Raw genomic sequence first — 26,094 nt, 5'->3', positions numbered from 1 at the left:
TGACTGGAATAAAAAGAGGGACATGTCACCTCCTCACAATGCTGAGCCAGGGGAAGACTTCTTACCACAACCCTTCTTCTGCTCTCTGAGGACCGGAGATCACAGATGAGCTGGTAAAAGTTCTACGCAGGCGCTTGGATGAGGCCACCCTGGATATCATCACAGTCATGCTCGTGCGGAATTGCAAGCTCACCCCAGCCGATGTGGAGGTAATGGTTGTGCCCCAGACTGGACTGCAAAAAGCAATCCCAAACTATTTTTTCTTCTGATCAAGCTCCTTAATTGAAATGTATAGGCCTCTGTGGTGGATGTGTTCCTGTTTCTGACCAATGACAGGTTCTTCCCTCCTCCAGTTCATACAGCCCCCAGGCAGCCCACCCACTGAAGTGCTGCAGTTTGCTCTCCCCCCGTCCTGCCTGCCCTGGCTCCCAGCCGTGGCTTGCTACTTACGTCAGAACCTGCTGATCTTCCTGCACACACCCAAGTATACAGACAGCAATGTGGAGAACCACTTCAAGGTGAGTATGTGGGTACCTGTGCAGATTGCTGCATGCTAGGAGAAGCTGTAGTCATTTCAGTGTTCATTCTTCTGATGAGAGAACAGAGGGTGTATATGCAAAGGACACGGAGCGTAGCAGGGCTGCCAAGATACAGTACAGTCTGCAGAATGAGGTATAAACATGGTATGGCATCTACCTCTCCTTCCTCCTTAGTGATTTTAACCAGGATGCACATCACAAATCTCTAAGGTTCACTTTTCAATGAACAGGAGCTCTAAGAATGAGTATATGAAAATAGAAGAAGAGTTGGTTTTTATATGCCCACTTTCTCTGCCACTTAAGGAAGAATCAAACCGGCTTACAATCACCTTCCCTTCCCCTCCCCACAACAGATAACCTGTGAGGTAAGTGGGGCTGAGAGAGCTCCAAGAGAGCAGTGACTAGCCCAAGGTCACCCGGCTGGCTTCATGTGGAGGAGTGGGGAAACAAATCCAGTTCACCAGATTAGCCTCCGCTGCTTACGTGGAGCAGTGGGGAATCAAACCCAGTTCTCCAGATTAGAATCCACCGCTACAAACCACCGTTGTTAACCATTACACCACACTGGCTCCACACAAAAGGAAAAAAAGAGTCCAAATAGAGATTTACCCTTGAAGAATTATAATTAAAATGTCTTGATATTAGGGCTGGGCACAGTCTACTTGGCAAGTAGGCCTCCCAGTTCTGGCCAATATTAGGGCCAATTGAAGCTGAGGCTAGTTATAGAACAGGCAGGCTTCAGGGAAGGGAGGTCAACAATAGATCTTTGCCTTACCTTATCTTCTTCTTCACCAAAACTGAAAAAAAATATTTCCACTGTCTGATGCAGGAAAAAATTGTGTTTGATTGATCCAGTCAGATGCCAAAGTCTTAATTTTTAATTAATTTTTAATTGTGGGAGAATATAGCACCTTCTGTTTGCTGTTTCAGCTTTTGCAGATAGTTTGTTAAAATAAAACAGAATTCACTCAATACCAACTAAATAAAGGCTCCTCTTTTCAGGAGGACAGCTGCTGGTTTTAGATTTGTTATCTATCCTAAACCATCTCAAGGGCTCAGTGTGGCATTCCACACATTGATAAGTTGCCCACCAAAACCTAATGCATGAAAATTTCAGCTAATTGACTCTGGCAGACCTATTGGATTATGGGAAAACATGTCCCAAGCCGAATGCCAAACAGCCATCTGCAGGAAAAGATGTAGTAGGCAACAGCTTTGTTTTCTGAGCAAAAGAAAATAGGCAACAGGAAGATTGGACTACTACAGGGAGAAAAGTAATGGGAATTCTGAAATAGGTTGAGAGGTGTACACTGGGGTGTCTAGAGCCAGTCCTGCAGTTAACACTCCCTAACTTTAGTGTAACTGTGGAACTTATTTATATATAATACATGTTTTTAATCCTCCTTCCTCTGTGGAGCTCAGAGGGGTATGCATAGAGAAGCTGATTTTGATTCACCTTTCCCCTCGTGCATAATGTTTCTGTCGGTTCTCTTTGTCCCGCCCACCTCCTGCCCACTTTTTGACGATTGGGCTGTTGTCGTTGTCAAGCTGCTCTTTCTCCTCCCACCACCACCACCCTGAAGATCAGTAGTTTCATTTTTAATTTTTTTAAAAGGAACTAAAATATCAATATGTTGATATATTGATGTAGTAATAGGTCAGGCAGGTGCTCTGAATTGTCAGCTTCCATTTCTTTAAAAAAAGTAAAACTCTTGTTCCTTTCCTTGTGGAGATATAAGGGGAAAGGGAAGGAGCTAGATACTTCATTTTGTTTAATGAAAGCTGGCAATTCAGAGAATCTGCTTGACCTATCATTACATCAGTATGTCAGTATAAGCTTGTGCAAAAGAATAAAACAGCTGTGTGTGTTGTGACACCACTGATGACACCACTGATGATGACAGCCCCCTCCCTTGAAAATCCTCCTTATTGACTCCACAACTGTAAAAATGCAGAGAGAGAGGGCGGATGTGCAGAAGAATCATGCCCAAACCAGTGCTAATGCTCGTGGGTTGACTGTCAAGAAAATCAGGTGTAAGTCGAACGTGACGAAAAAAAGTACTCTCAGCCTAACTTACACCACAGTATTGTCATGAGAATACAGTGAAGGAAAAAAGAACCATGAACATCATACTGAGTCTCTCAGGGTGGGGTAAAAAGGTGGGGTAAAATGTTATAGATCTGTTGTTCCCAGCCACTGAAAAGTAAAAAGAACAATTTTTATGTCTAAGGGTAATTCTTGCCTACTGTTATGAGCCTTTATTGCAGTGCGAAAGCTAAGGTCTAGCAGTGTTCTTTGCTAAGAAATGATCACATATAATCATTCTGCTCTTAACAAAACCCTCCATAAGAAGTCCTGTTTCTCCACTTGCTAAGAAGACATCTCTTAACCAAGTTCTGATAAGTTTTTGCTCTGCTTTTCAGCACTATTTCCACCAGAACAGCAGTGGCCCTGACCTGGATCTCTACCTGTACAATAAACCTGGAGGCCAAGGCACTGGTGGCAAAGGTAAACAGTGTAAATCTACTTCTGCAGCCTAAATCTTTTGGCGAAGCGATCTGTGGAGAGTCTCTTTGGGTCTGTGGTGTTCACATACCAGAAGCCAGAGGATACTACAGAAGAGTCATCTACCTGCTTCTTGGTCCATGAGGATCAAACATCTACTGGTAGGCCCTCATGCCTGTACAGTCCTCCCCTTTGTCTGGTATGAGGTCAACCACTGGATGGAGATGAGCTTTTAGATGGGAGTTCCTCTTCTGAAGAGCCTCATGAGTTGAGCAGGCAGCAGTATTGTTGCTCAGCAATAATCGCACGCTCCACTGGAGTTAATTCAAGGCAGCGAAGAGAAAAATTAGACAAGGGCAACTTTGTTGAAAATGAGACACGAGGGCCCTTTGTTGAGTAAGCAGGCAGAGTTTAAGCATGAATTAATGCTGGGTGGGGGCAGGGCGAGCGTTGTTATTGTTCCGTGGGCGGACAGAAGCTATCACGAGCTGGTACTGCTAGCTTGTGGCTGGTTTTATGTTGTATTGTGAGTGTGTGTGTGTGTGTGTGCTTTCCCCCCATCCACTTGTCTCTCTTCCCACCTGCCCTGTGGTCTGGTTGTACAGGCAACACACCACTTCCAAGTGTGTCTGAACATTCTTCTGTCGTGTAGGTTCCATGCTGGATCTTGTGCAGCACCTGTTTCCACCTTCCCAGTTTCAAGGTAGCTTCCAGTAGATTCCAGCGTTCCACTGAACCTTTCCGGTGCTGCTCCCACCCTTCTCCTGATCTAGTGCCTGCTGTGGTTTCTGCTTCTGCTCTGGTACCTACTGTATCTCCCACTTTTCCTCTCCTGTGTGACTTATCCGGATCTCTTCCAGTAGATGTCTTTTCAGATCCCACCATCTTCCAGCCCCAAGGAGCTAGGATTCTTTGTTTAGATTCAAAAATTCATAGCGGCTGTTAGAAATAATGACGGAAACTTTACCATTACTGTATTTTGCAAGAAGGCTAGAAGAATTTTTGTGTTACAAGTCAATTTCTGCAGCACTCTCCTTTAAAAGAGATGTGGGAGCTAAAAGTTTCACTGGTTGTGAAAGAAAGCTGAATACATTTACAGAACATAACATGTTGATACCCCACTTTATGACTTGAGGTTGGTAAGGAATTCCCCCCCAAAGAATGAGACTAGTTAGACTTTCATTGGTGCATCAGTGAGGGAATGTTGCAATAAGTGGCTGGTTGATGGGCTGGGTGAGGTTACTGAACCTACTGAACATTTTTGATACCCAGGAAATGGGTTTTGTTTCATGCTGACGGTGGACCATGTTTGTAAGCAGGCAGACTATTTCCCCTCCATGCCATATTTGCTCAGGATACTGGGGCGGGGAGCTGCCACCTTTAGCTGTAGCATGTAGATTTGGCTGTTTTGCTTGAACCATCTGGCAGGCACCTTCTGTGCAATCTGCTTATGGCTCATAGCTGATGTCTAGATCATATGGCTCTTCATCTGTAGTTATTTAGACCACTGAGTTTAATGTCCGCTCGGTCCTTTCCTTATTGGTTCTGTGGTTGGCCAGGGAACAGCTGACACGGCTTGTTGTTCCTGCTTGCATTGTCTCTTCTCAGCTGCCGCCTTTAAATAAGGCAATACTGGACATGCTCCAGCAGTGTCTGGAGCTGGCAGCTATTTGGGGTAGGGCGAATTGTTGGGGCTTGTATCTCCATGGATTTCTACCACATGCCTGGAATAGGCTTCACTTCCTCAGGCACGCAGTAAGCATTTTCTGTCATGCAAAGCCTGCATCAAGCAGAAGTAGGGCTGACAGGAGATGAAGGGAGGGGGGCTGCTGAGAGTTACACTGAAGGTGGGGGTTCTGTCGATGGGTCCTGCTGAGGTGATGTGAACATCTCTGCCTCCCATTTTTCTTCAGTCAACATCTTCAGTCCTCCCCTTTTTGCATGTGGAGAGAATCTCTACTTCCGCCTATGGGGAGTGTCAGTTTTCTTGGTCAGAGGCCTAGGATGTTGCTGGTGCATGCTGCTTCTGTCCACTGATTAAAAGAGTCCTCAGCTCCTTCCACAATCCTCTTTTGTGAATGTCGCCGTGGAAATGTCAGACTCTGACTGGGTAAGAGATTGTGCCTCCCAGACAGCAACACCTTACCCATCTTCTGTTTGGTCATTGATATTGGGTTCCTGAAGCCAGGAGGAAGATTAGAAGAGCCCAAATGGCACCCCGACCATTAACTCACCGATCGGTTTTCTAATTTCCAGAGGGACTCACCCCTGGCAAAGGCACTGTGCCCAGCAGCACGAGCCAGAGCCCCCTCTTGGCACAGTGCAGGGGGATAAGCTGTGGGCTTGCTACTTTCTGCTGAACTAGGAAACAATATCTGGAGAGGGGTGAGGTGATCTGTATTCTGTCCCCTTGCTGCTTTTGCTGGTCGGGCTTTGCCGAGCCTGTGCTGAGTGTCTCCTTCCTGCAAACGAAAGCTTACAGCACATTCCCAGCGAGTGCAGGTTTTTTTTCCCCTTTCCCGTGCGTGTATGAATACACAACCGTGCTGATCCATTGGCTATTTATCCCATCTGTCCTTGCTTGTGATCTAGTTTCTGCGCACAACGTTTTTTTATCCCTTGAGTTGCACTCCAAAGAAGGCTGTGTGTGTCTGTAACAAGTACTCTCAGGCTGCTATCTTCTAGGAGCTTGTAATCGTGGTGGACTGAGGCCTGTGGGATTCAAGCAGGCCTTTTACTTCTCCTCCAGGGATCGCATGCATCGCCCTGTCTTTTGTGGACAGCCACGGAAATCCCATCACATTCGCTCGATGGGTGAGGCCACCCACTACCCTGCTGAGTACATCGTTCCTTCAGGAGGCAGATTTTGAGAGTTTGACTGCTGTCAGCCAGTACCAGGCTGAGCCCGGCACATCACAGCCAGGTGGGAAGACCGGGCTACCTCCTGCTTTCTGGGCAGGGTGGCAGTTTGTGGGCAAGCGTGGGACTGGGCAACTGTGGCTTTCATCGTTCAGATCTGGGAGACTAGGTGGTATCTGGTATTCACTTAGGAGTCGGCACAAAGCCTATGCCTTTTCCAGACGGTGCCCTCTTGATATTGGCTTTTCCTCCACAGCAATCTGTCCTCTGGTGCGGCTGGATATCTGGGAAAAGGGCAACATCAGCCTGCTGCAGCTGTCTGAGAGGCTGCGCAGTACTGTGCGCCATGCCCTGTGTGATGCTGTCATGGAATTCCGTGTCCTTCTCAACCCACTGTGCATGGAGCCTTCCACGGAGCTAGAGGATCCAGGCAGTAGTGGTAAGGGCTTGCCTTGGAGCTGGCAGCTTTTCCAGCTTTTGAGTCCCCAGTCATGGGGTCTTTGAAAACACTACACAAGTGTATGCTGGCCTATTGATACTGCTTTGTATAGAGGCAGTGTTGCTTTTTGCAAAGCCCCAGGCTGCTGGGCACAACACGGAGCAGCAAGAAACAGCTCACAGGGCTGTTGGTTGGTTGGCTGATTTGTTGGTTGACTGGTTGAAGCATCTGTACCCCCACCTTTCCTAAGCCTAAGGTGGAATCCCAGTAAAACATCACCATAAAATCCAACATCAAGAAGATGAAAACAAGCATATTCACTCAATGTGTGTGAAGTGCCCCCAAGTCTCAGCTGACATATGGCAACCCAGTAGGGTTTTCAAGGCAAGAGGTGGTTTGCCATAGCCTGCCTCTGCATAGCGACCCTGGTATTTCTTGGTGGTCTCTCATCCAAGTACTGGCCAGGGCCAACCCTACTTAGCTTCTGAGATCTGACGATACCATCCAGGTCAGGGCCTTCACTCAATACTTCACAAAAAAATAAAAATAAAAAATTACAATTCCATATTCACCTTGTCCCCTCATGTCATTTGGTAAATATTGCTGCCAAGCTCATGGAAGCAAGAAACCTGCTGGGTTTCTTGCTTCCATGACAGAAAGGCAGCTCATCTTGTAGTACGCTCCCTCTGTCTGACGGTGTCTTTCCAGGAGTGGGGAAAAGGGGAAGGGAGTTCCTGGAACAGTTTTGGAGAGCGAGGCAGAACAGGGCAGGACTTCCTTGGGACCCTTCAGAGAGAAAACTGGGGTACTGCTATTTAGAAATATTTTTTCTAATGGATGGGCAATGTGCTTTCAGGAAACCTGTGCAGGATGATGACAGAGATGAAGGGGCAGACCCAGCCTGCTGGGGGCAGAGTGTGTCCTCACCCTCTGCATTTCACTGTGCCTACAGCGGTCGCTGGCGAGCCCATTACATCCACCAGTAAGATGGGCCGGCGCAGCTTCTGGGACATGCTGGTAATGATTCCATGGGGACAGGGTGGTAGGGTATGTTGTGGAAAAGGTAAGGGGAGCAGAAACCAAGAACTGTAGACAGCACAGCCAGACCACTTATAACCTGTCTATCCAAACTGTTTACCTGCCTGATATTGTGGCCAACCAGGCACTCTGTGCTAGCAGCCCCAGGCAGGCAGAAAACCCCGAGAGATTTGTGGAAGCCCTGGTGTTGATCTTGGTGGGTCACTAGTTGTGCAGATCTAGCATAATGGCCCAGGGTGTGACTTCCTGTGGGGCAGGAAGTGCTTTGGTTGTAAATTCTCTAAGGCACTTCAGCCAAGTCACGACGTCTCTGTCTGTTCCTGCCCCATATTTGTTATACAAGGATAACACTGCCCTGTAGTGTTGTTTTTAAAGATTACTGCAATAATGTATTTGAAGTGCTTTGAAATTCAAGAAGTTCTATATAAATGCTAAATATAACAACTGTATTAGTAAACAAAAGTTACATGATACGGAAATGTGCTGGAGGGGTGGACACTATGCCTGAAACCACCTGTGCCAAAGAAATGGGGGTAAGCTCGGCTGCCTTGGCCTCACTTTTCAATACCCAACCTTGATTTTCAGAGTAAACCAGAGATGGTGGAGCAAGGAAGCCCCAAGACCACAGACGACATTGTGCTGGAGCGGCCCGAAGAGAGTCGCACCCGCCGTCGCCACAAGACTGAGAATGTAAAGCAGCCCTCGAGCCAGGAGCGCGTTGCAGCTGCTGTGGAGCAGGGGCTGGCCCAGAGGCAAGCATCTCAGCTCCCCTTCCCCATCTCTCCTTTCAGGGAAGTTTGTACAGAGGCAGTCTTCTGATCCAAAGGCAGCCCTTTCTTCACTGGCTGGAGGGAACAGTTTTTGTACACAAAGAGCCTGGGCCTCCACTAGGGTTGCCAACCTCCAGGTGTTGGCTGGAGATGTCCCGCTATTACGACTGATCTCCAGGTGACAGAGATCAGTTCCCCTGGAGAAAATGGCCACTTTGGCAATTGGACGCTATGGTATTGAAGTCCCTCCCCTCTCCAAAACCTGCCTTCCTCAGGCTCCACCCCCAAAATCTCCAGGTATTTCCCAACCCAGAGCTGGCAACCCTAGCCCCCGCCCCCCAATAGGTGGGGCACCCCTGTCTACTACAGTGGTGAAGTCAGTGCTGCTGAGAGCAGACTGGTTGGGGTTGTCTTTGCTGATTTCTGGGGATCTTTGTGTGTTTTTACATCTTCGTGTGTTTCATAGAATCATAGAGTTGGACGGGACCACCAGGGTCATCTAGTCAAACCCCCTGCACAATGCAGGAAATTCACAACTACAGTGTGTGTGTGTGTGGGGGGGTACCTTTTGGCCTGGTTTTTCCTTTCAGGGCCCTCCTTTTGTTTTATATCCTTATGGGTTTGGCTTTGAGTAATGAGTACTCACTTCACAGACGTCGAACCTGCCAATTGGAGGAAGGAGATGCAGGAATCCTGCACCCAGTTTTCAGTCAGACCTGCCAGTTCTGGATGGCATTCATGAGCCGCCTAGGTATGTGCTAAACCTGCATCCTGTTCCTTCACTGCCATGTTTTGTCCCGACTTAGCCCAGCATGGCTTTATTTCTGTATTTGGGCAGATGGAAAGAAAGCGTACCAATGTTGGAGTGTTGTTAAAGGCTCAGAAGTCAGAAATGTGGCTAAATGGATGTTCCTGGGCATTTGTGCCTTTTTGAGCAATTCTCTCCTTCCCCAATGGTCTATTTCCCTGCCTGTCTCCATCCCTGCTGTCAGACTGAGGCCTTGCCACCACGACCCCTGTTCTTGTCAATTATTTCAATACTGTGCTAACCTGGATAACAGTAATAATTGTTGTTATCGTTATTAACAACATTTTATATCCCGCCTTCCTGCCCTCACACCAAGGTGGCTTACAATTTAAAATACACATGATGAAATCACATTTTAAAACTATTAAAATCACCCCCAGAACACATCATTAGAACCATTAAAAAAAAAGTTAAAATGTGTACACTACATAAAAACAGCAATTGAAACATTGGTTAGGAAGGAGGGGTAACTGAGGGAATACCAAATGAAACAAACAAGTGTCTACCTGCTGGCAGAAGATGACAACAGAAGGGGACAGATGAATCTCCCTGGTGAGACAAGAGTTCCAGAGCTTTGGTGCCATGACGTAGAATGCCCTCTCCCAGGTTGCCACCGGCCTAATCTCAGAAATTGGGGCCACCCAAAGCAGGACCTCTGAAGATGGCTGTAGTGTTTGGGCAGTTTCATAAGGGAGTGGGTCAGGCCTTCCGGTGTATTGGTCCCAAACCATACAAGGCTTTGAAGATCAAGACTGGCACCTTGAAGTGTTCTCAGAAACAAATTGGGAGCCGGTATAGATGGGCCAAAGCTGGAGGGATGCGGTCCCTACAGCCCACTCCAGTCAACAGCCTGACTGCAACATCAGCAACTTAGATTTTGGGTTTGGGGCACAAAAAGTGAGAGAGGTAGAGGGTGTGTGTGGGAGGGAACCTATGGTAGGTATGTTACCGCTTACCATTGTGAATGCTAGGTCTTTTTTCACCGTGCATCTAGGAACATGGCTGTGCTTTGTGCAGGCTGTTCTTTGGTCTCCCTCTTTTCTTCTTGCCCGCAATCCAAATAGGATATTTTGACTTGGTACTGGTCTTAGAATCCCTACAAGTGGCTGAGCATTGTTGATCATTCCACAGCATGTCTTTCCCTTGCCTTTTGTAAGCTTTCTGGGCGTTTGCTTAAGCCTCCCCCTCACGTGGCATTTCCCTTCCATTGCAGGGTGTCCCTCTGTACAACAGTGTTCCTTGGAGAGTGTCTCTCGCTTCCTCCTCCCCTCCATCCTACTAGAGGTGGTGAACCTAGTAACCACACTGGCAAATGACACCTCCGTCAAAGTGTTTGAAAGAGTCAGGTAGGTGCTGGGGAAAGAGACTGCCTTGATGGGTGGCTGGACACTGCTTACAATGCCATTTGGGAACTTTTCTTAGCAGGGCGAGAATGATACACCGGGGGTGGGGGGTGGGGTAGTGGATATTACTGTACCTCCAAGAAGCTCCTTGTCTTTTTTCTGCAGCTGTCCCCAAGGGGTCTCCTTTGTGCCATATTCCCTGCCAGGCACCAGTGCCCGACCGGCTGTCATTCGACACTTCACCATGCTGGGACGTAGTTTCCACCAGTGGCATCACAGCATAGATCAAGGTGAAAGGCAGTGTGGGGAGCCAGACAGTGGAAACACGCTCTTATATTGCCAGCGTGGTGTAGCGGTTAAGAGCGGTGGTTTGGAGCAGTGGACTCTGATTTGGAGAACCGGGTTTGATTCCCCAGTCCTCCACATGAGTGGCAGAGGCTAATCTGGTGAACTTGATTTGTTTCTCTGCTCCTCCACATGAAGCCAGCTGGGTGACCTTGGGCAAGTCACACTCTCTCAGCCTCACTTACCTCACAAGGTGTTTGTTGTGGGGAGGGGAAGGGAAGGTGATTGTAAGCTGGTTTGATTCTTCCTTAAGTGGTAGAGAAGAAAGTTGGCATATAAAAACCAACTCTTCTTCTTCTGGGTCAAGGCAGGAATCTCAGACATGAACTCTGCTTTGTTGCCCTCTCTGTGTCATTTCAGTCCTAAAGGGATTCCAGCGGTTTGAGGCCACGGAGCTTGGCACTACAGAGAAAGGCGTTGATGTGGTCCCTCGGCAAAGATTCCTTTTCATGGAGATTGTGGACAAAAAGGTGCATATCGGGCTGGGTTAGTGCCCTGGCCCATACAAATCCCTGGGCCCAGGTAGAGCTTTGGAGCCCTTTTTGTCTGGGCTAGTGGTGCAAGTCTGGGTTGACCTGTCCCCCTTTCCTCTCCAGATGGTTCTTTACACATACAATTGGTCCGTGGACCTGGGCAGCGCTCTGAGCAGCTCCCTCACGCGCTTGTTGCAGTGGCAGAACGCCCGTGCCCATGTTGTGCACTGCCTGCTCAGCCAGAAGCTTGGTCTTTTCCATCACTACTGCTACATGGACACCCCATGGCACGAGGACAGCAAGCAGGTACCCCCCGGCCTCTCAGCTTTTCTGCGCTGAACTGCCGCTGGACCATCTGTCCTCAGTCGACTGGCACTGAATCTTTCTCTCTTTCTCTCTCTCCCCACCCCTCCTGGTGTCTAGGAGCAAAATCCCTTTTTGAATTCCACCCTGGATGTGGATACCCTGATCCGCAGCTCCAGCGTCCCCCCGAGCAAAGAGCAAGGTCGGCTCAGCAGCTCCACACGTATCCTGCCGCCCCTGCATTTCCCTCCTTATATGGTTCCCTTTGACGAGGCCCTTCGTGATGTCTCAGCCAACCGCCCCATCCATCACAGCCCAGAGCTGGGTGTCCTTGACCGCGTGGCCCAGCATGGAGCTCAGTTCCTGGAGATCAAGAGCACAGAGAGGAAAGGTAAATCGCATGATGTGGGTAAGGGAGGAGGTCCCTATGCAGCTGTGAGTATTTCTGCAGCTGAGTCAGGGGATGGGGCTGTTCTCCATGCATGCTGGCCAAGAAAGAATGCCCCAAGACAGGTACAAGCGAGGAAGTGGTGCTGGCCACAAAAGGGTCATGGGGGTGGAAGAAAGAGCTTAGAAGAGGTGCAGCACTGGTTGCCTCTGTTGGAGGTTTCCTGGAGGCATCCAGTTTCTAGGCCATTTGCAGCACAGGTGAGGCTTGAGTTTTCCGCAGGGAAAGTCCATCAGTCTTGGGGCCCGGTCCTGCTCCCCTCAGCTCCTGCTCCTCTTCCACAGAGCTGGAGAAGCAGATGAAGATCGAGAATCTCTTTGTGACGTGGCAGCAGCGGTCTGCACAGTCCAACATGCCCATCAGCGTGAGTTCAGGGAGGCTTGGGGCGTGGGCACGGCTTCAAGGCGGAGGGCTTGATACTGCTTCCCGAAGATGGGGATGGCCTTGTCCTTGGGGTCAAACGAGAGGGAAGGGCACAGGGGAAGGTTTCTTGCTTATGGAGAAGGACTTTAGCGGAGAGCTGTGGGACCCCGAATATCAATGGGTTCTTAGGATCTACTCGCCTGGAAGCCACTTGCACCCCTGCTGCTTTCACACCCATTGACAAAGCGCAGTGTAGATGTAAATGCAGTTTGTTTAATGTGAATTAAACAGTCTAACTATTAGGCTGAGGACCACTTCACACAAGTCAACAGCCTCCACAACTCCCTCCCAGCCATCCCAGATACAAGTATCATGTGAAGGTGAGTGTGTTTGTTCATTCGCTTAGACCAGTGATGGCGAACCTTTTAGAGACCGAGAGCCCAAACTGCAACCCAAAATCCACTTATTTATCGCCAAATGCCAATACGGCAATTTAATCTGAATAGTGAAGTTTTAGTTTAAAAAACAACTCATACATTCACATATTTTGGGTTAAAAGAAAAACACAATAACAGAGCTTTCAATGATACAAACAACTTTTTATTGAAAGGTAAAAGTTTGCATTTGGCATGCATCTCTCCAGGACTCGTCCTTTGCTCAACCACTGGACATTATTGTACATAAGTAAACAGTTATACTGTGCCTGAACCTCCTCAAGAAGTGCTTGAAACTGTCAACAATTCAGAGCACGAGCCATGATGTAATTCACCATTTTTGTGACATCTTTGAGGACATCGTCAAATTTTTTGAACAATTAATGTGATTTTTGCTGTTGTGTGCATGCTGATAATTTGTCTACCCTTGGCTCATACTTTGTAAGTTTGAGAGCAACATATGCAGCACTCAGGTCATCTGTTAGCCTGTTTCTGGTGTCAGATTTGATATAATTCAAAGCTGAAAACAGCTGCTCACAAGCATAAGATGGTCCAAACAAAGTAAGGAAAGCAATCCCAAGTGCTTTCATTGACTTAAAATTATTTGGCAGAGAATTCCACACTTTAAGGATTTCATTTTCAGAACTAACTGTGCTGTCCTTTGGCATCCCTTCTATCTTCTCAAGTGTTCGCAGGTCATAGAATTTATTTTTCCAGATAGAGCTTTCTTGAAATTCTATTAGCTCCATTTCCAGATTTTCTAAATCTAACCAGTGTAGGCAGGAAAGATCAAGTTCTTCAAATTTGGCTTTACCTGGAGAAGTAAGAAAACACAGGGTTGTCTCCATCTTACGGAACTGTAAAAATCTGTTACTAAAATTCACCTTTGCAGCTGCTACAATGCTAGAAAATTCCTTGTAGATTTCCTGATGGCTTGTAGGATTGTCTGCAAATGTTGTAGAATTTTCTAAATGCTTTTTTAGACGGGCAGGGCCCCAGACAAACTGAAGACGGGCGGGGGGCCCGACAAACAGCTGAGCTGCCCTGCAGCTCAGCTGAGGGGGGGGCGTGGCAAGGTGCTCGGCCACAGCCTCCTGGTCCAAACTGAAGAGGGGCGGGGCGCCGGACAAACAGCTGAGCTGCGGCTGCAGCTCAGCTGAGAGAGAGGGAGGGGCTTGCCCCGGGTGCAAGGAGAGGGAGGGCGCCAGCGCAGGCTTGGGGGGCATGGGCTTGGGGAGAAGGAGCACCGCCCTCAGCGCCCTCACCACGGCAACACAGCACAGCCCTAGACGCGACGGGTCCGCGCGAGCCCACAGAGAGGGCTCGGTGTGCCGGCGGCAGCACGCGTGCCATAGGTTCACCAACACAGGCTTAGACATTTCTCTCTGTGCCAGGTCTCTCCCCAAAGAGACCCAAAGCAGTTTGCTGAAATATCTGAAGTGTAAGACAGCCCATTTAAACAATACAGTTTAAATAAAACAAAACCAGCACATCCTGGGAAGGTTTGGATTCACTGGGCTGGCTAACACAGGCCCCAAGCTGCCAGTCAAGGCCCAAGAGCCCTTTGGCTCTTGCCCATTGGTTCATGCCCAAGGGCGTGAGCTTCTGGCCATGCTGAATTTTAAGTACCTGCAAGCAGAGGAGAAAACGGCCCAGATGGTATTCAGGTGCTGCTGACAGATCTTGCCTGTCCCTTGCCCTGTATTATGAAAATTGAGTTTCCCCTGACAAATACACACTACGATTTCCATGACTGCACCAGTTCTAAGAAACGTAGCAGGAATGTATCCAGGCAAGCCAGTTCACACAATGTACTTTCCTATATAATCTTGGTGTTCAGGGACGGCCAGTGGGAATTGCATGGAGGCCGCTCGCCTATTTTGAATTGGCCCTTGGCCCTTGGTTGCTGATTATTGCACTGGGTACCCTGTTCTGTCTAAGCCGCTGCTCATGGGTACACGTGAAGCCGTGTGCTCCAGATGGCCATACTGAAACAAATGCTCATGGGACGGTGTGGGGCAGTGTTGACTGGGTAGATCAGAGGAGCTTCTTTGCAGCCAGGGTTGCTGTGAGCAACGGTGCTGAGTATAGAATGAGAAGCTCACCAGGAGGAATAAACTGGACCATATGTTGCTGCCTTCGAGTGCTTCTGGGGTCCAACGTCTGATCTTCTCACTGTACATCGGGATTATTCATTTATTGAATTTGGTAAATGGATACTTCACCTCATTGTAAAAACTGAGGCAATTTATAGCACGACGCATGTGCATATCAGATTATGTGCCCAGGCTAAACAGTGGGCTTAAAGCTGTTTTGCCTCAGACCTCTCCAGGATATACTGCAAACATCTGATACAGTCTCTTTATCTGTTTTGGACAGTGTTCCTGAAAATGGCCGTTTCCGTGTTTATACTAAAAAAAGTAAAGTGCCCAGACATGACAAGGAGACTCTGCCTAAAAGTTAGCACCTTTAAGCCACAAAAGGGGTGATGTGGAATAAAATAAAACACAGCAAGATGTGCTGGTACAAGCACTCTTTTAGGCTCTTCACTCTTGTCACAGCAGCAGGCTGAATTCATGTTGCTTAAAATTCTAGGCATAGACACAGTTGAAGCAACCTCGTAAACTTTTAGAATAACCAGGACTGAGACTCACTTTCCTGTTATCTGAAATTAAAAAGACATTCCCTCTTGCTAAGTTCTGTACAGTCAGTTCTCTGAGATCTACAGATAAGCTGTCATGCCTGTGTGTGATTTCTGTGGCCAGGGACAAAACTTTAGGGAGCTGAGCTCATTGTCATAGCGTCAGTCCCCTTTATTCTCCAAGAGATCCACATGGCAAAGGGTGATCCCATTAGATGATATAACCACAGCCCAGAAAGGATGTCATAGTTACCCATGTATGTTTGTGTGTATGCAGATTGCAGATTTGGAAACCCTGAAGCAGTCATCGCGCTTGGTCCACTACTGTGCTACGCCGTTGCTCTTTGATCCCACCTTCCGGCAGCAGATTCAGGCTGACCAACAGGGCAAGCCAGAGGGAAAGGTGAGAAAGCGTGGGGAGAGACTGTGCATATTTCTTTGATATGTGTCTGTCAGGAAGTTGAGGCCTCTCAATTTCTTGGAGTGTGTTATTTCTTTGGTTCAGGCCTGGGAGGCCTATGAATTTTGTGTTATTGGAATTTTAGACCAGAAAAATAAGTTTCCTTTTGAAAACTGCTTCTGTGGAGGGAGTAAGCCCCAGCTGGTGCTAATTAACCTCTCCCCTTTTTGGAATGCAAGGCCGTGCATTGCCATGGTAATTAAATGGTCAGCCATCATGACAATGTCCAGGTGCAGGTAGTTCTGCAGGCTTCCTTACCTGAACACATCTCTGAATGAGTCAGCAATTTCTGACCAAGTGATTAATTAACAGCTAAGTGCTTGCGTTTTCTCAAATGGCCTCTATGAGCTCATGCCACTGAGAAAACGAATATAAGGACAAACCAACCCTTGAGAAAACTATGCATGCTTTGGGGTACAGCAGGAGAGCTGTGCTGGCTGCATCACAACCCATTTGATTTTGGCCCTACGGGGAAACTCTGGTCAACTTGACCTGCTTGGAGAAACCTTTTGGACAACCTTTTGAAACTCTTGAATGCTGGAAGCATCTTTGGGAAGTTGGTAACTATAAACCTGATGCAAGAAACCTTTGCCAATCCTTTTGAACCAAAAAGGCTTTTGAATGTATTAATTAGCTAAGCTAAATAGTTTATTATTTTCTTGCTTAACACTTCATGACTTTTTCTTTCCTGTAAACCAGCTTGAATCTTATAAATAAATTGTTAGCCTTTAAATGGCTTGTGTCTGTGATTTTGGGATTCCAAGCCTAAATTCTAAGTGCCTTGTTTGAGTGTAAAAACCACCTACCAAAAACCTAAGACATTTTTAGGAGTGTAATCTTTCCCTGGCAGGCCTTTACCTTGCAGGGTAAGTGTTGCACTTAATTTTGGAGTGAGTTGGGAGAGGATTGCCCTTATCTTCCCCCTGGAGCTCAACCTTTTGAAAGGGCTGGTGGCAGCTACTCCTTGGACTTGGGGCAAAAGCCTGGAGTTCAAGGTTTTGTCTTTTGGAAAACCTTTGACCAAACCAAAGCAGCCTCCAACTGGTGGAGACAGGTTGGGGAGCTCTTTGACAGTGTCGTCATGGCTGTTTCCTGGGTTTCAGCGCAAGGCCCTTTCCTGAGGCATTCTTTGATAAAACAAGGTTGCTCTCTCTTTTCTTGCTCGCTGTGCAGAAGCGGCACCGTTCAAACGACTCCACTGCATCCAGCAGGGACCGCAGCCACAGCTGCGACTCCACAGAGGGGCTGCCGTGTCGTACCAAGGACGAGGCCTGGCTGTTAGAGCTGTGCCACACTTTCCTGCAGCAGTATATCCAGTACCTGCAGAGCATGGGCTTCATCTTGGTGCAGGTGCGCCCAGCCTCACCCACCCGCAGGTCAGTGGGGATTGAAGGCAAGGGCAGCCTCAAGTTTGGGAACGACAGGGAAATCCTGTTTTAGGAACGATTGCACAGTATGCAAAAGCTAGCTTTGCAGGAGGATCTGCTGCAGAATGTGGCGTTGAGGTGTTTAGGAATATTTACTTCAGCAAGAAAAAAAATTGTGGGGTGTCCAGCCTGGCGCTGTCGTCCAGTATGGTTCGGATGCCCTTGCAGGTCCATATTTTCCCTATGGTAACTTCTGTTTTGCAGCAGCACAAGTCGGATCAGAGCTCTGGCAACAATGGGGGGTGAAGGGCGAGGATCCTTCTCGTACACCAGAGCAAAGACTGACGGGAGTCCAAAGGTGAGCAACCTGGTATTGGACAGTGAGGCCTTTTGGCATAACTGCATCAGCCTATATGGCCTGTTTGGAGGGAGGGTTGGTTAGTTTAGAGCAGGCTAGAGAATGTTCACCGGGTACCAGCAGATGATCCCTGGATACCCGAGAGCCGTTCTTGCAACAAATCAGTGCTAATGCTTATTTTCCAGAGCACCAGCCCTCCTGTCACTACGTACCACTTGCAAAGAGCTCTTCCTGGGGGCATTGTGCTAATGGAACTGGCTTTCCAGGTGAGTGAAAAGTGCTCCTGTACTAGTAGTATATTTAAGTGGCAAAAGCAAGTGTGTGGTGTTTACAGGCCTCAGAGGTGAGCTGTGGCACAATGGAGCAGGATCTGGTCAACCATGGATAAGTTAGTAGAGCTGTCACTGATGGGAAAAAATACGGGTTGAGCTAGCCCAGCCTTGATGGAAGGTAGCAGCAGTACTGTTGAGCTAGTCACTCTAAGCAGCAGTTAATGCTGCAGATGGCAAGGTGTGGCTACTTGGGTCAGGTGCAGGCCAATATTTCACCTGTTTCTGCTCTCACTAGGGCTGTTATTTCTGTGTGAAGCAGTATGCACTGGAGTGCTCACGCATCCCCATGGGTCAGACCGTCAATTCACAGGTAACTTTTCTAGATAATGACCTGCTGCAGGGAGCCAGAATTTGGGTTGGTTTAGGAGATGTTGCTCCAATACATATGCAAGGATTAGCGTGAGGAGAGTATGAATCTGAAGTCGCAGAAACATCATGTGTTTTTCCCTGGCTGTGACTTGAGAGACAGCTTGTATTTTGCTTTCTTACACTGTGCCTTAGCAGGGAGACAGCAATAGCACTGCTTTATAACTGGAGGTTCCCCCAGGGAGAGTTTGCCCAGCTCAAGAAGCTAAACTATACACTTCTCTGCTTTCCTTCCTTGCAATCCAGAAAAATAACAGGCCTTGTCTTTGTTCTGGGGAAAAAAACCTTGAAGATTTTCTGAGACACTCTGAAACCCATGACATTGCAAGTTGTCTGGAGGCAGCAGTGAATGTAGTCTGAGCCCCATGATGCAATATGAACCCTTTCTCCAGTGCCAATAGCTGCTGTGTTCTGGAACATTTAAAGGGGATCTTTGTATGTGCAGCACCTGTATGTCAATTCAGCTGGTGCCTAAGCCACACAAGATTGGCGTGCAGATATTACACAGAGGCTAGCACAAAGGATAAGAGCCCTTTAAATGTAAAGTTTGCTATATAAGAAAGTGCTTTTTGGTGGCCTCCACATGGGGGCGGTCATGTTCACACCAGCGCTTTGTCAACTGCAACTCAGAAAGCCAAATGCTCGCAACTTCAAGGGAGACTAAATAAATTATGTAAATATAAGATTATTTAATTAAACCAATCAGTTTTCATTCATGAGACACTCCATGGAACATCAGCAGAAATAACCACAAGAGACCTATGCCAAGTTTCTGCATTCTGTCTTAATTGCAAACTACAGCAATACCGGAGAAGAAGGAAGAATTGGGCTCATGGGATACTGGCATGTGGTATGTAGAGGAGTTGGGAGATGGATTCTCTGGGAGAATTGTGAAGGTGACTAGATAGATGAGGAGGGCTGTGCAAAATAAAGTCTTGGTGTTTCCAAGACAGAACAAGGAAAGTCATTTATCCCGGAGGAGTAGTGCCCAGTAATTCTGGCCAAGGCTTCTGCTGGAGATCCTTTCTATAGAAATTAAACTGTTGCCTAGATTGGGCAGTATCAGTACTGAGAAAGGTATCCAACCCAGATGCTTCCACCACCCCCTTTTCTCTGAAACCCCCGACCAGTCACCACTCTCCATCCATTAACTGTGCAATAATACTGCGGCCATGCTAGATTGTCAATTCCAAGCTGGCGTTCTCTTGATTCTTCCTAGCTCTCTATGCTCTTCACGGAGGAGTGTGACAAGGTGCGTGATCTCATGCATGTGCACTCGTTCAGCTATGATTTCCACCTGCGCATTGTGCACCAGTACCTGCTTGGCTCCAACATGGCACTGCGACAAGGCTACCACCTCACCGGATTCCTGGAAGACTTCATTGCCCAGCATCCTGACATCCCCAAGTTTGGACGCAACCACATCTTCCAGGGTAAGTGCTCTTGAGGGGGTTTGGGAGGCCTCTAGGAACTGTAGCTCTGGTGAAATCCATCCAGGGCTGTCCTAGAGACCCAATAAGTAGCTATGGGAGTCAAAAAGGACCTGATAGTAATTCTGTTGATTTTATACAGCACCATGAGACTGTGGCTTAGAGTACTTTGCGTGCAAAAGGTCCCAAGTTCAATCTCTGGTATCTTCAGCTAAAATTGATCAGGTAGTGATGTGAAAGAACTCTACTGAAAACCTGGAGAAGTGCTGTTAGCCAGGATGGACAATACTGATCTTGACAGAACAATGGTCTGACTTAGCGTAAGGCAGTTTTATGTGTACATGATACTATAGGGTTTCATAACCAGCAAAATAGACAGGTCCCTATGTCCAAGGAGCTAACACTCTAAAATTAGTATTGAGGGATCAGATTTAATTCTGGTTCCAAATTCCACAGTAGCTATCTCCACCACACATTTAATTCCAGGTATATAAAGACACCTGGTTACACATTCACAAGAGTGAGCAGATACTATAAAAGGCCTATGTAGTCTTCATATCAGATTTATGGAGTGAATAGGCCTCTCTATAGAGGGAGGGAGGGCTGTGTGTATGTATTACATAGGTATAAAATGCACACACCTGCAGTTACAGGGCTTTGGTGACATACTGCATGTGTAGGTCACATGACATACAGAGTTTGTTCTGCAGGTTTGGATAACATCTGGAACGAGGAGATGGGCAAGATGGGATCCACAGCGACCTCAGCGCAGAGCAGGAGTACATGTGCCCAAAATGACCATCCTTCTCACTGCAGAGGTCATTTAGATGGGACCAGAAGCCCTGCAGAAGGAGGCTTCATGCTGCACTTTGCAGTGCTGCTAGCCAGCTCAGAGCATCAGAGTATTTGGGGGTTGCCTAGCAACAGCCCCTCCCCAACCTGGATAGCCCAGGTTAGCCTTATCTTGTTAGATCTCAGAAGCTAAACAGGGTTGGCCCTGGTTAGAATTTGGATGGGAGACCACCAAGGAAGTCCAGGATCACAACACAGAGCAGGCAATGGCAAACCGCCTCCGACTGTTTCTTGCCTTGAAAACTCCACCAGGTTGCCATAAGTCAGCTGTGACTTGGCTACAAAACACACACACACACCTTTTGGTGGCAGTGATCTCTCAATAATAGCAACTCTTGTTTTCATGTTAAAGTTGTGATGTCTGTGTGTTTCTGTGGCGGGAGGGGTACGCACGAGCATACATGAAGCTACATTATACTTAGTCAGTTCATCGGTCTATTATCAGTAGTTTCTACTCAGACTGGCAGCAGCTCTCAGGGATCAAGTCACAGGTGATGTGAAAAATCCCATTTTAAAACCCTTTTTTAACTTCAGATTTTACTGCAAACCTGGGGGTTCTCCCAGTTTGTAGAAAAATCTCCCCAATCCAAACCAGGTCCCATTGTATAGATTTTTTTCATTAGCATGCAGTGGGCGCAAGTTTGCTTACCATTTATCAATTTCAGCCTATTTCTGTACTCTCACCAAGGAACTATGTATGGTAAGGCGTTGTCCTGGGGACCTGTATAAGCAGTGTGAGGTGCAGACTTTTCTCCCACAGGTACACTGGCCTTGCCTACCAACACCATCACAGCCCACCAGCTCTACAACTACATAACGGACCATGCCAGCACCTACCGGATGAAGCCCCTACGCATGGTCAGGCCAGGAACTGGCGCTGAGGGCAAGAAGGGAACCCCCAGCCCTGAGCACAATGAGTACGCCCTCGTCTCTATCTGGAACAGGTGAGCAGTTTCCCAGTTGTGAGGACAAGCCATGGCTTCTTTACGCCCTGTGCTGTTTGGTTCGTGCTTCCAATGTTCTTTTGGTCAGCTTCTCTTTTTCTGTTGTTCTGTAGTTCTTTGAAAGGTCATTGCAGTATTTTGCTCTCCAGTCCTTAACATGGGACACTCGCCATTCCATATTCACTGTCTAATGGAACGGGCTTTGTATTGTTGTGTGCTGAAATTTGTACTCCTGTGAAGTATTAGCTGCCCTAAAGCAGGATTTAGGCATTCACTAGGGGGAGGTTTGAATATTCAGGATGGGAAAATTCAAATGCAGAGCACTCCTCTTGCACAGAACAAATAAGTGTGCGTACATTTGTTCTGGCACAAAAGGCAGACATAGCCAACAGCAGCCTTCCTAATTGCTGTGTTTTTTTGTAGATCATTACCAATATTCACAAAAAGGCAAACATATAGACTCCACTATAGTACACAGATGAATTATAGGGTGGAGATGTTAGTTGTGTAATGAGTACTCTTCACCAGAGAAACGAACACAAAAGGACCCCTGCATCCCTCAGATAGACTCTTTCAAATATGTATGATGGTCCTGCAATTCCAAACCTATCGAGCTATTCCTGTCTATTGACTTTACTCATCTGATGTCCTTGATCCGAACTGTGTAACGTGGCAGCAGTGCTCTGAATCGAAATGACCCTGAAGTACGTCTGAAGCACATTACGATTCTACATTAATGATGAGCCATACATATATTTATAGTTGATGGATTTGCTCACTTACAAGAGGCAAAAAGTATAGGTTGCATTTGCGTGTTGTTTTCGGTTCATTTCAACTGCTAGCGGCAAGGAGCCAAAAAAACTGCAGCTGTCTCCCCCACTGCACCCCTCCTAACGCACCTGCCCCATAGAGAATCCCTTATATTGTTCTGTGGTTACAGCTCTGGTTCCTACAAGGATTCTGAGGGTCTGCGTCACCATGATGACTTTGATGTATCACTGCTCGTCTGCCACAGCGCGGCACCCTTTGAGGAGCAGAGCGAGGTCGAGCGACACATGCTACGGTGAGGAGCGGGGGTTGGCCAACTAGAGGGCAGAAGCACATCCACTTGGGAGAGCAGTGTGAGTCTGAAAGGACATTACTCCTTTGGCTTTGCCGTGTAGCAGTCTAGGCCACTTATGGGTAGAGGTGAGGAAGGAAAGGGTTATATTAGAGGAGTTGCTGTGTTGCCTGGAAGTTGTTTGAGGAGGAAGAATCTGCAATGGCAACCTTTTTCTCCCCCCCCCCCCCCCATTCCAGGTTGAACTTCTACGTGATCATGACAAGCCAACGGGAATTGTTTCCACGGTTAACAGCTGATATGCGGCGTTTCAAAAAGCTGCCACGCCTGCAGCGGGAGCCACTAGAGCCGGTTCTAGGACGTGCAGCTTGGGAGACAGCAGAGGACGGATGGCAGCGAAAGGAAGTACCAGAGCCCTGGGAGGAGGTGGAGAACAGTGGCGAGTTCTATGCAGGGGGTCCACAGGTCAAGGTGGGCCCTGGGCTCTTCTACACATCCCCACTCTTCCCACTGCTCACCTCCGAGGTGGCCGCCGCCCAGAAGCATCTCAGTGACATGGCGCAGCTGGCCAAGTGTCACTGCCGCCGTGACAGCCTCTGGAAGCGGCTCTTCCTCCTTGAGCCCCTTGCCTCTGACAAGCTCAAGTTGGGCAAGCTCTCCCTGGGTGAACTGGAGGAGCTGCTGGACGCTGTGCACAGGAAGTCCATTGCGGACATCGATCCCCAGCTAGTGAGTAGTTGGGCTGGGTCAAGCTCATGTACGCTTTTGTCAAGTTCAGCAGATCTTGTGGCAAGTTCTGGTCACCACACCTAAAAAAGGATATTACAGAGCTTGAGAAGGTGCAGAAAAGAGCAACCAAAATGATTAGGGGACTAGAGCAACTGTTTTATGGGGAGCGGTTAAGACACTTAGGGCTGTTTAGCTTGGAAAGAAGGCGGCTGAGGGGAGACATGCTAGAGGTCTATAAAATTATGCATGGTTTGGAGAGAGTGAACAGGGAGAGGTTTTTCTCCCTCTCCCATAATACTAGAACACGGGGTCATCTGCTAAAGCTGGAGGGTGAGAGATTTAAAACAGATAAAAGGAAGTATTTTTTCGCACAACGCATAGTTAAATTGTGGAACTCCCTGCCCCAGGATGTGGTGATGGCTGCCAGCTTGGAGGGCTTTAAGAGGGGAGTGGACATATTCATGGAGGAGAGGGGTATTCATGGCTGTTAGTTAGAATGGATACTAGTCATGCTGCATACCTATTCTCTCTGGTATCAGAGGAGCATGCCTATTATTTTGGGTGCGGTGGAATACAGGCAGGATGGTGCTACTGCAGTAGTCTTGTTAGTGGCTTCCTAGAGGCACCTGGTTGGCCACTGTGTGAACAGACTGCTGGACTTGATGGGCCTTGGTCTGATCCAGCAGGGCCTTTCTTATGTTCTTAAGTTGGAACACATGCTGTTTTGAAACACTCAGGAGGGGTTGAAAAGAGTACCATCTACCATCCTTGCTGAGCTACAGAGCATCCATCTCTGTGCACAGTCCTGCAAGCTCATCAGCCTCCCTCTTCCTTTTGTCCCTGACAGAGCTGCTTTCTCACCATGACTGTCTCCTGGTACCAAAGTCTCATCAAGGTGCTGCTGAGTCGTTTCCCACAGAGCTGTCGCCATTTCCAGAACACAGATGCTGGCACCCAGTACCTGGTAATGATTCTCCAGCACCTTTTTGTCCTCCTGGGTCCCTACCTTCTCATTAGTTCACCCTGCATGAGTGTTCCTGGAGACAATCCAGCCTTGGCCAGTCAGAAACCAAACCCTGCCCAGTAGCCCTCCAGGGAAGATGTTTCTTCACTCTTTTATTAGTTTATCCCACTTAACGGAATTTTTTTTTAGTTTGGGTGTATAGGTTGTTAGGAGACTTCTAGTCATCCTGTAGTATCTCTGCTGTGGAGTGTTTTTGTCCTCCCTGTCACCCCAAGCAGAATCCCTGATCCTCCCAGCAAGTCACACGACAGTGCCCTGCTTCCTTCTGCTTACTGCTGTAGTGTGGGGACTCTCTCCTGAGGCAGCACTATTTGCCCTCTCTTTGCAGGTCGTGCTGAACCAGAAATTCACAGACTGTTTTGTTCTTGTGTTTCTTGATTCCCATTCAGGAAAAACGGTAAGAAACTTTGCCTGTACAGTTCAAGGGGGAATGAGAGCGATAGATATGGGGATTCTGCAGTCCTCATGAAGAGCACTTCCCAGCATATTGGGAAAACACGTTTCTGGCACTTAAGCCAGCTGACCATGAGCAGGAGGTGCCCAGCTTTCCCATTTGAGTTTGAGAAGCTGCTGCCATTTATGAATGGTTCTGCCTTTCTGTGTTGCTCCATTGCTCAGTGTTGACTGCAAGAATGGTGATTGGAAATTCATTTCTAAAGGATGCTGCTGAAAAAAGACAACCCAGGGACTTTACTGGTCAGCGTATGAGACATGGCAGCAGATGCTGATAACCTGTTGTTTTGCAGAATGTACAAAACAATTGTTAAGGAGAGCATTGTTACAGAACTATAGTATAATGCATCGACTCAGGAGGCAACTAATATAAGGAATAAATTTTCCCTGCTTTGTTTTGTTGCCCTGAACAATTCTGCATTGCCTAGCACTATTTCATTAAGAATCTTTGTTAAGATTTGTTTTATTAGGGATAAATACATTGTTGCATGGCCTTAGACAGTTTTTTTTTGTTTGCTCGTGTCATTTTTCCAATTTTTCAGTCCCAGTCTCACTGCATCATTTTATTAAGAATCTTTGCTGTTTGACTTATATTTTGTACTCCAGACTGCAGTCTTTCACATACCTGCAATCTGTTCACTGCATTAGTCCATTTTACAAGGAATTTTTGCAGTTAGATTTGTGTCGTCATACTTTGTAATATGCTTGCTGATTGAGTGAAATGAAGCTAATAACCCCACAATCTTCCTTTGCAGAGCCTGACGGTGGTTTTTCGGGAGCCATTTCCAGTGCAACCTCAGAACAGCGAGAGCCCATTGCCTCAGCTCGTGTCCACATACCACCATCTGGAATCTGTCATAAACACAGCTTGCTTCAACCTCTGGACAGGGCTGCTGTAGTATTGGTTGTCCCCTCTCATTTGGGGCGTGCAGCACAGACCCAGCAACAGTGGAGCTGGAACAAAAGAAGGCAGCTCAGGGAGGCAGGTGCCCAGAAGGACTATGGGCAAATGTGAGCCCACTGCCAGCCAGCTAAGAGGACAGAGCATTTTGAGGGATGCTGGCTGAGCTGAAGGGAATCACACTGGGAAGAGGGATGCGCTGGAGACAGGAGCACAGACTGTCCTGCCGTGCTAAAAGGGTGGATCCCACACCTTCACAAGGAAACTACCCAGGGAGGCACTGGGTGAGTAAGGCCATCCTTGGCTCTGTCGGTGCTGTGTGTTTGCCCTCAGGCTCTCTGGCACCAGGACGAAGGACTGATGGAGCGGGAGTCTTAGCCCTGCCTTTTAGACTGACTCACTGGGTGGGTTTTAGCAGTGGGAGGATCGGGCACAATAATGGGAATGTTTTATATGAAGTGACTGTACAGTAAATTAAATAAAGCAGATCATTACTTGTGACAATAAAA

The 26,094-nt window shown here is 47.7% G+C and overlaps 1 protein-coding gene across 1 annotated transcript in view; it reads left to right on the top strand.

The window, feature by feature from the left end:
* SZT2 (SZT2 subunit of KICSTOR complex) overlaps nucleotides 1–25,645 on the top strand; it is an 86,624-nt gene extending 60,979 nt beyond the window's left edge. Inside the window, exons 47-72 of the mRNA XM_056844183.1 lie at nucleotides 91–209; nucleotides 354–518; nucleotides 2,964–3,048; nucleotides 5,795–5,968; nucleotides 6,161–6,343; nucleotides 7,200–7,360; nucleotides 7,967–8,133; nucleotides 8,805–8,902; nucleotides 10,173–10,305; nucleotides 10,468–10,592; nucleotides 11,008–11,117; nucleotides 11,244–11,426; nucleotides 11,544–11,814; nucleotides 12,156–12,235; nucleotides 15,587–15,712; nucleotides 16,943–17,145; nucleotides 17,401–17,494; nucleotides 17,680–17,760; nucleotides 18,062–18,136; nucleotides 19,412–19,625; nucleotides 21,235–21,418; nucleotides 22,359–22,481; nucleotides 22,718–23,207; nucleotides 24,055–24,171; nucleotides 24,560–24,628; nucleotides 25,440–25,645. Coding sequence (XP_056700161.1) covers nucleotides 91–209; nucleotides 354–518; nucleotides 2,964–3,048; nucleotides 5,795–5,968; nucleotides 6,161–6,343; nucleotides 7,200–7,360; nucleotides 7,967–8,133; nucleotides 8,805–8,902; nucleotides 10,173–10,305; nucleotides 10,468–10,592; nucleotides 11,008–11,117; nucleotides 11,244–11,426; nucleotides 11,544–11,814; nucleotides 12,156–12,235; nucleotides 15,587–15,712; nucleotides 16,943–17,145; nucleotides 17,401–17,494; nucleotides 17,680–17,760; nucleotides 18,062–18,136; nucleotides 19,412–19,625; nucleotides 21,235–21,418; nucleotides 22,359–22,481; nucleotides 22,718–23,207; nucleotides 24,055–24,171; nucleotides 24,560–24,628; nucleotides 25,440–25,583 — 3,974 coding nt within the window. The 3' untranslated portion in view covers nucleotides 25,584–25,645. The remainder of the gene's footprint in view (nucleotides 1–90; nucleotides 210–353; nucleotides 519–2,963; nucleotides 3,049–5,794; nucleotides 5,969–6,160; nucleotides 6,344–7,199; nucleotides 7,361–7,966; nucleotides 8,134–8,804; nucleotides 8,903–10,172; nucleotides 10,306–10,467; nucleotides 10,593–11,007; nucleotides 11,118–11,243; nucleotides 11,427–11,543; nucleotides 11,815–12,155; nucleotides 12,236–15,586; nucleotides 15,713–16,942; nucleotides 17,146–17,400; nucleotides 17,495–17,679; nucleotides 17,761–18,061; nucleotides 18,137–19,411; nucleotides 19,626–21,234; nucleotides 21,419–22,358; nucleotides 22,482–22,717; nucleotides 23,208–24,054; nucleotides 24,172–24,559; nucleotides 24,629–25,439) is intronic.
* The last annotated feature ends 449 nt before the right edge of the window (nucleotides 25,646–26,094 follow it).

The sequence above is a fragment of the Euleptes europaea genome, chromosome 2 (assembly GCF_029931775.1).
Source record: "Euleptes europaea isolate rEulEur1 chromosome 2, rEulEur1.hap1, whole genome shotgun sequence".
NCBI lineage: Eukaryota > Metazoa > Chordata > Lepidosauria > Squamata > Sphaerodactylidae > Euleptes > Euleptes europaea.
This window is presented reverse-complemented; position numbering and strand designations above follow the sequence as displayed.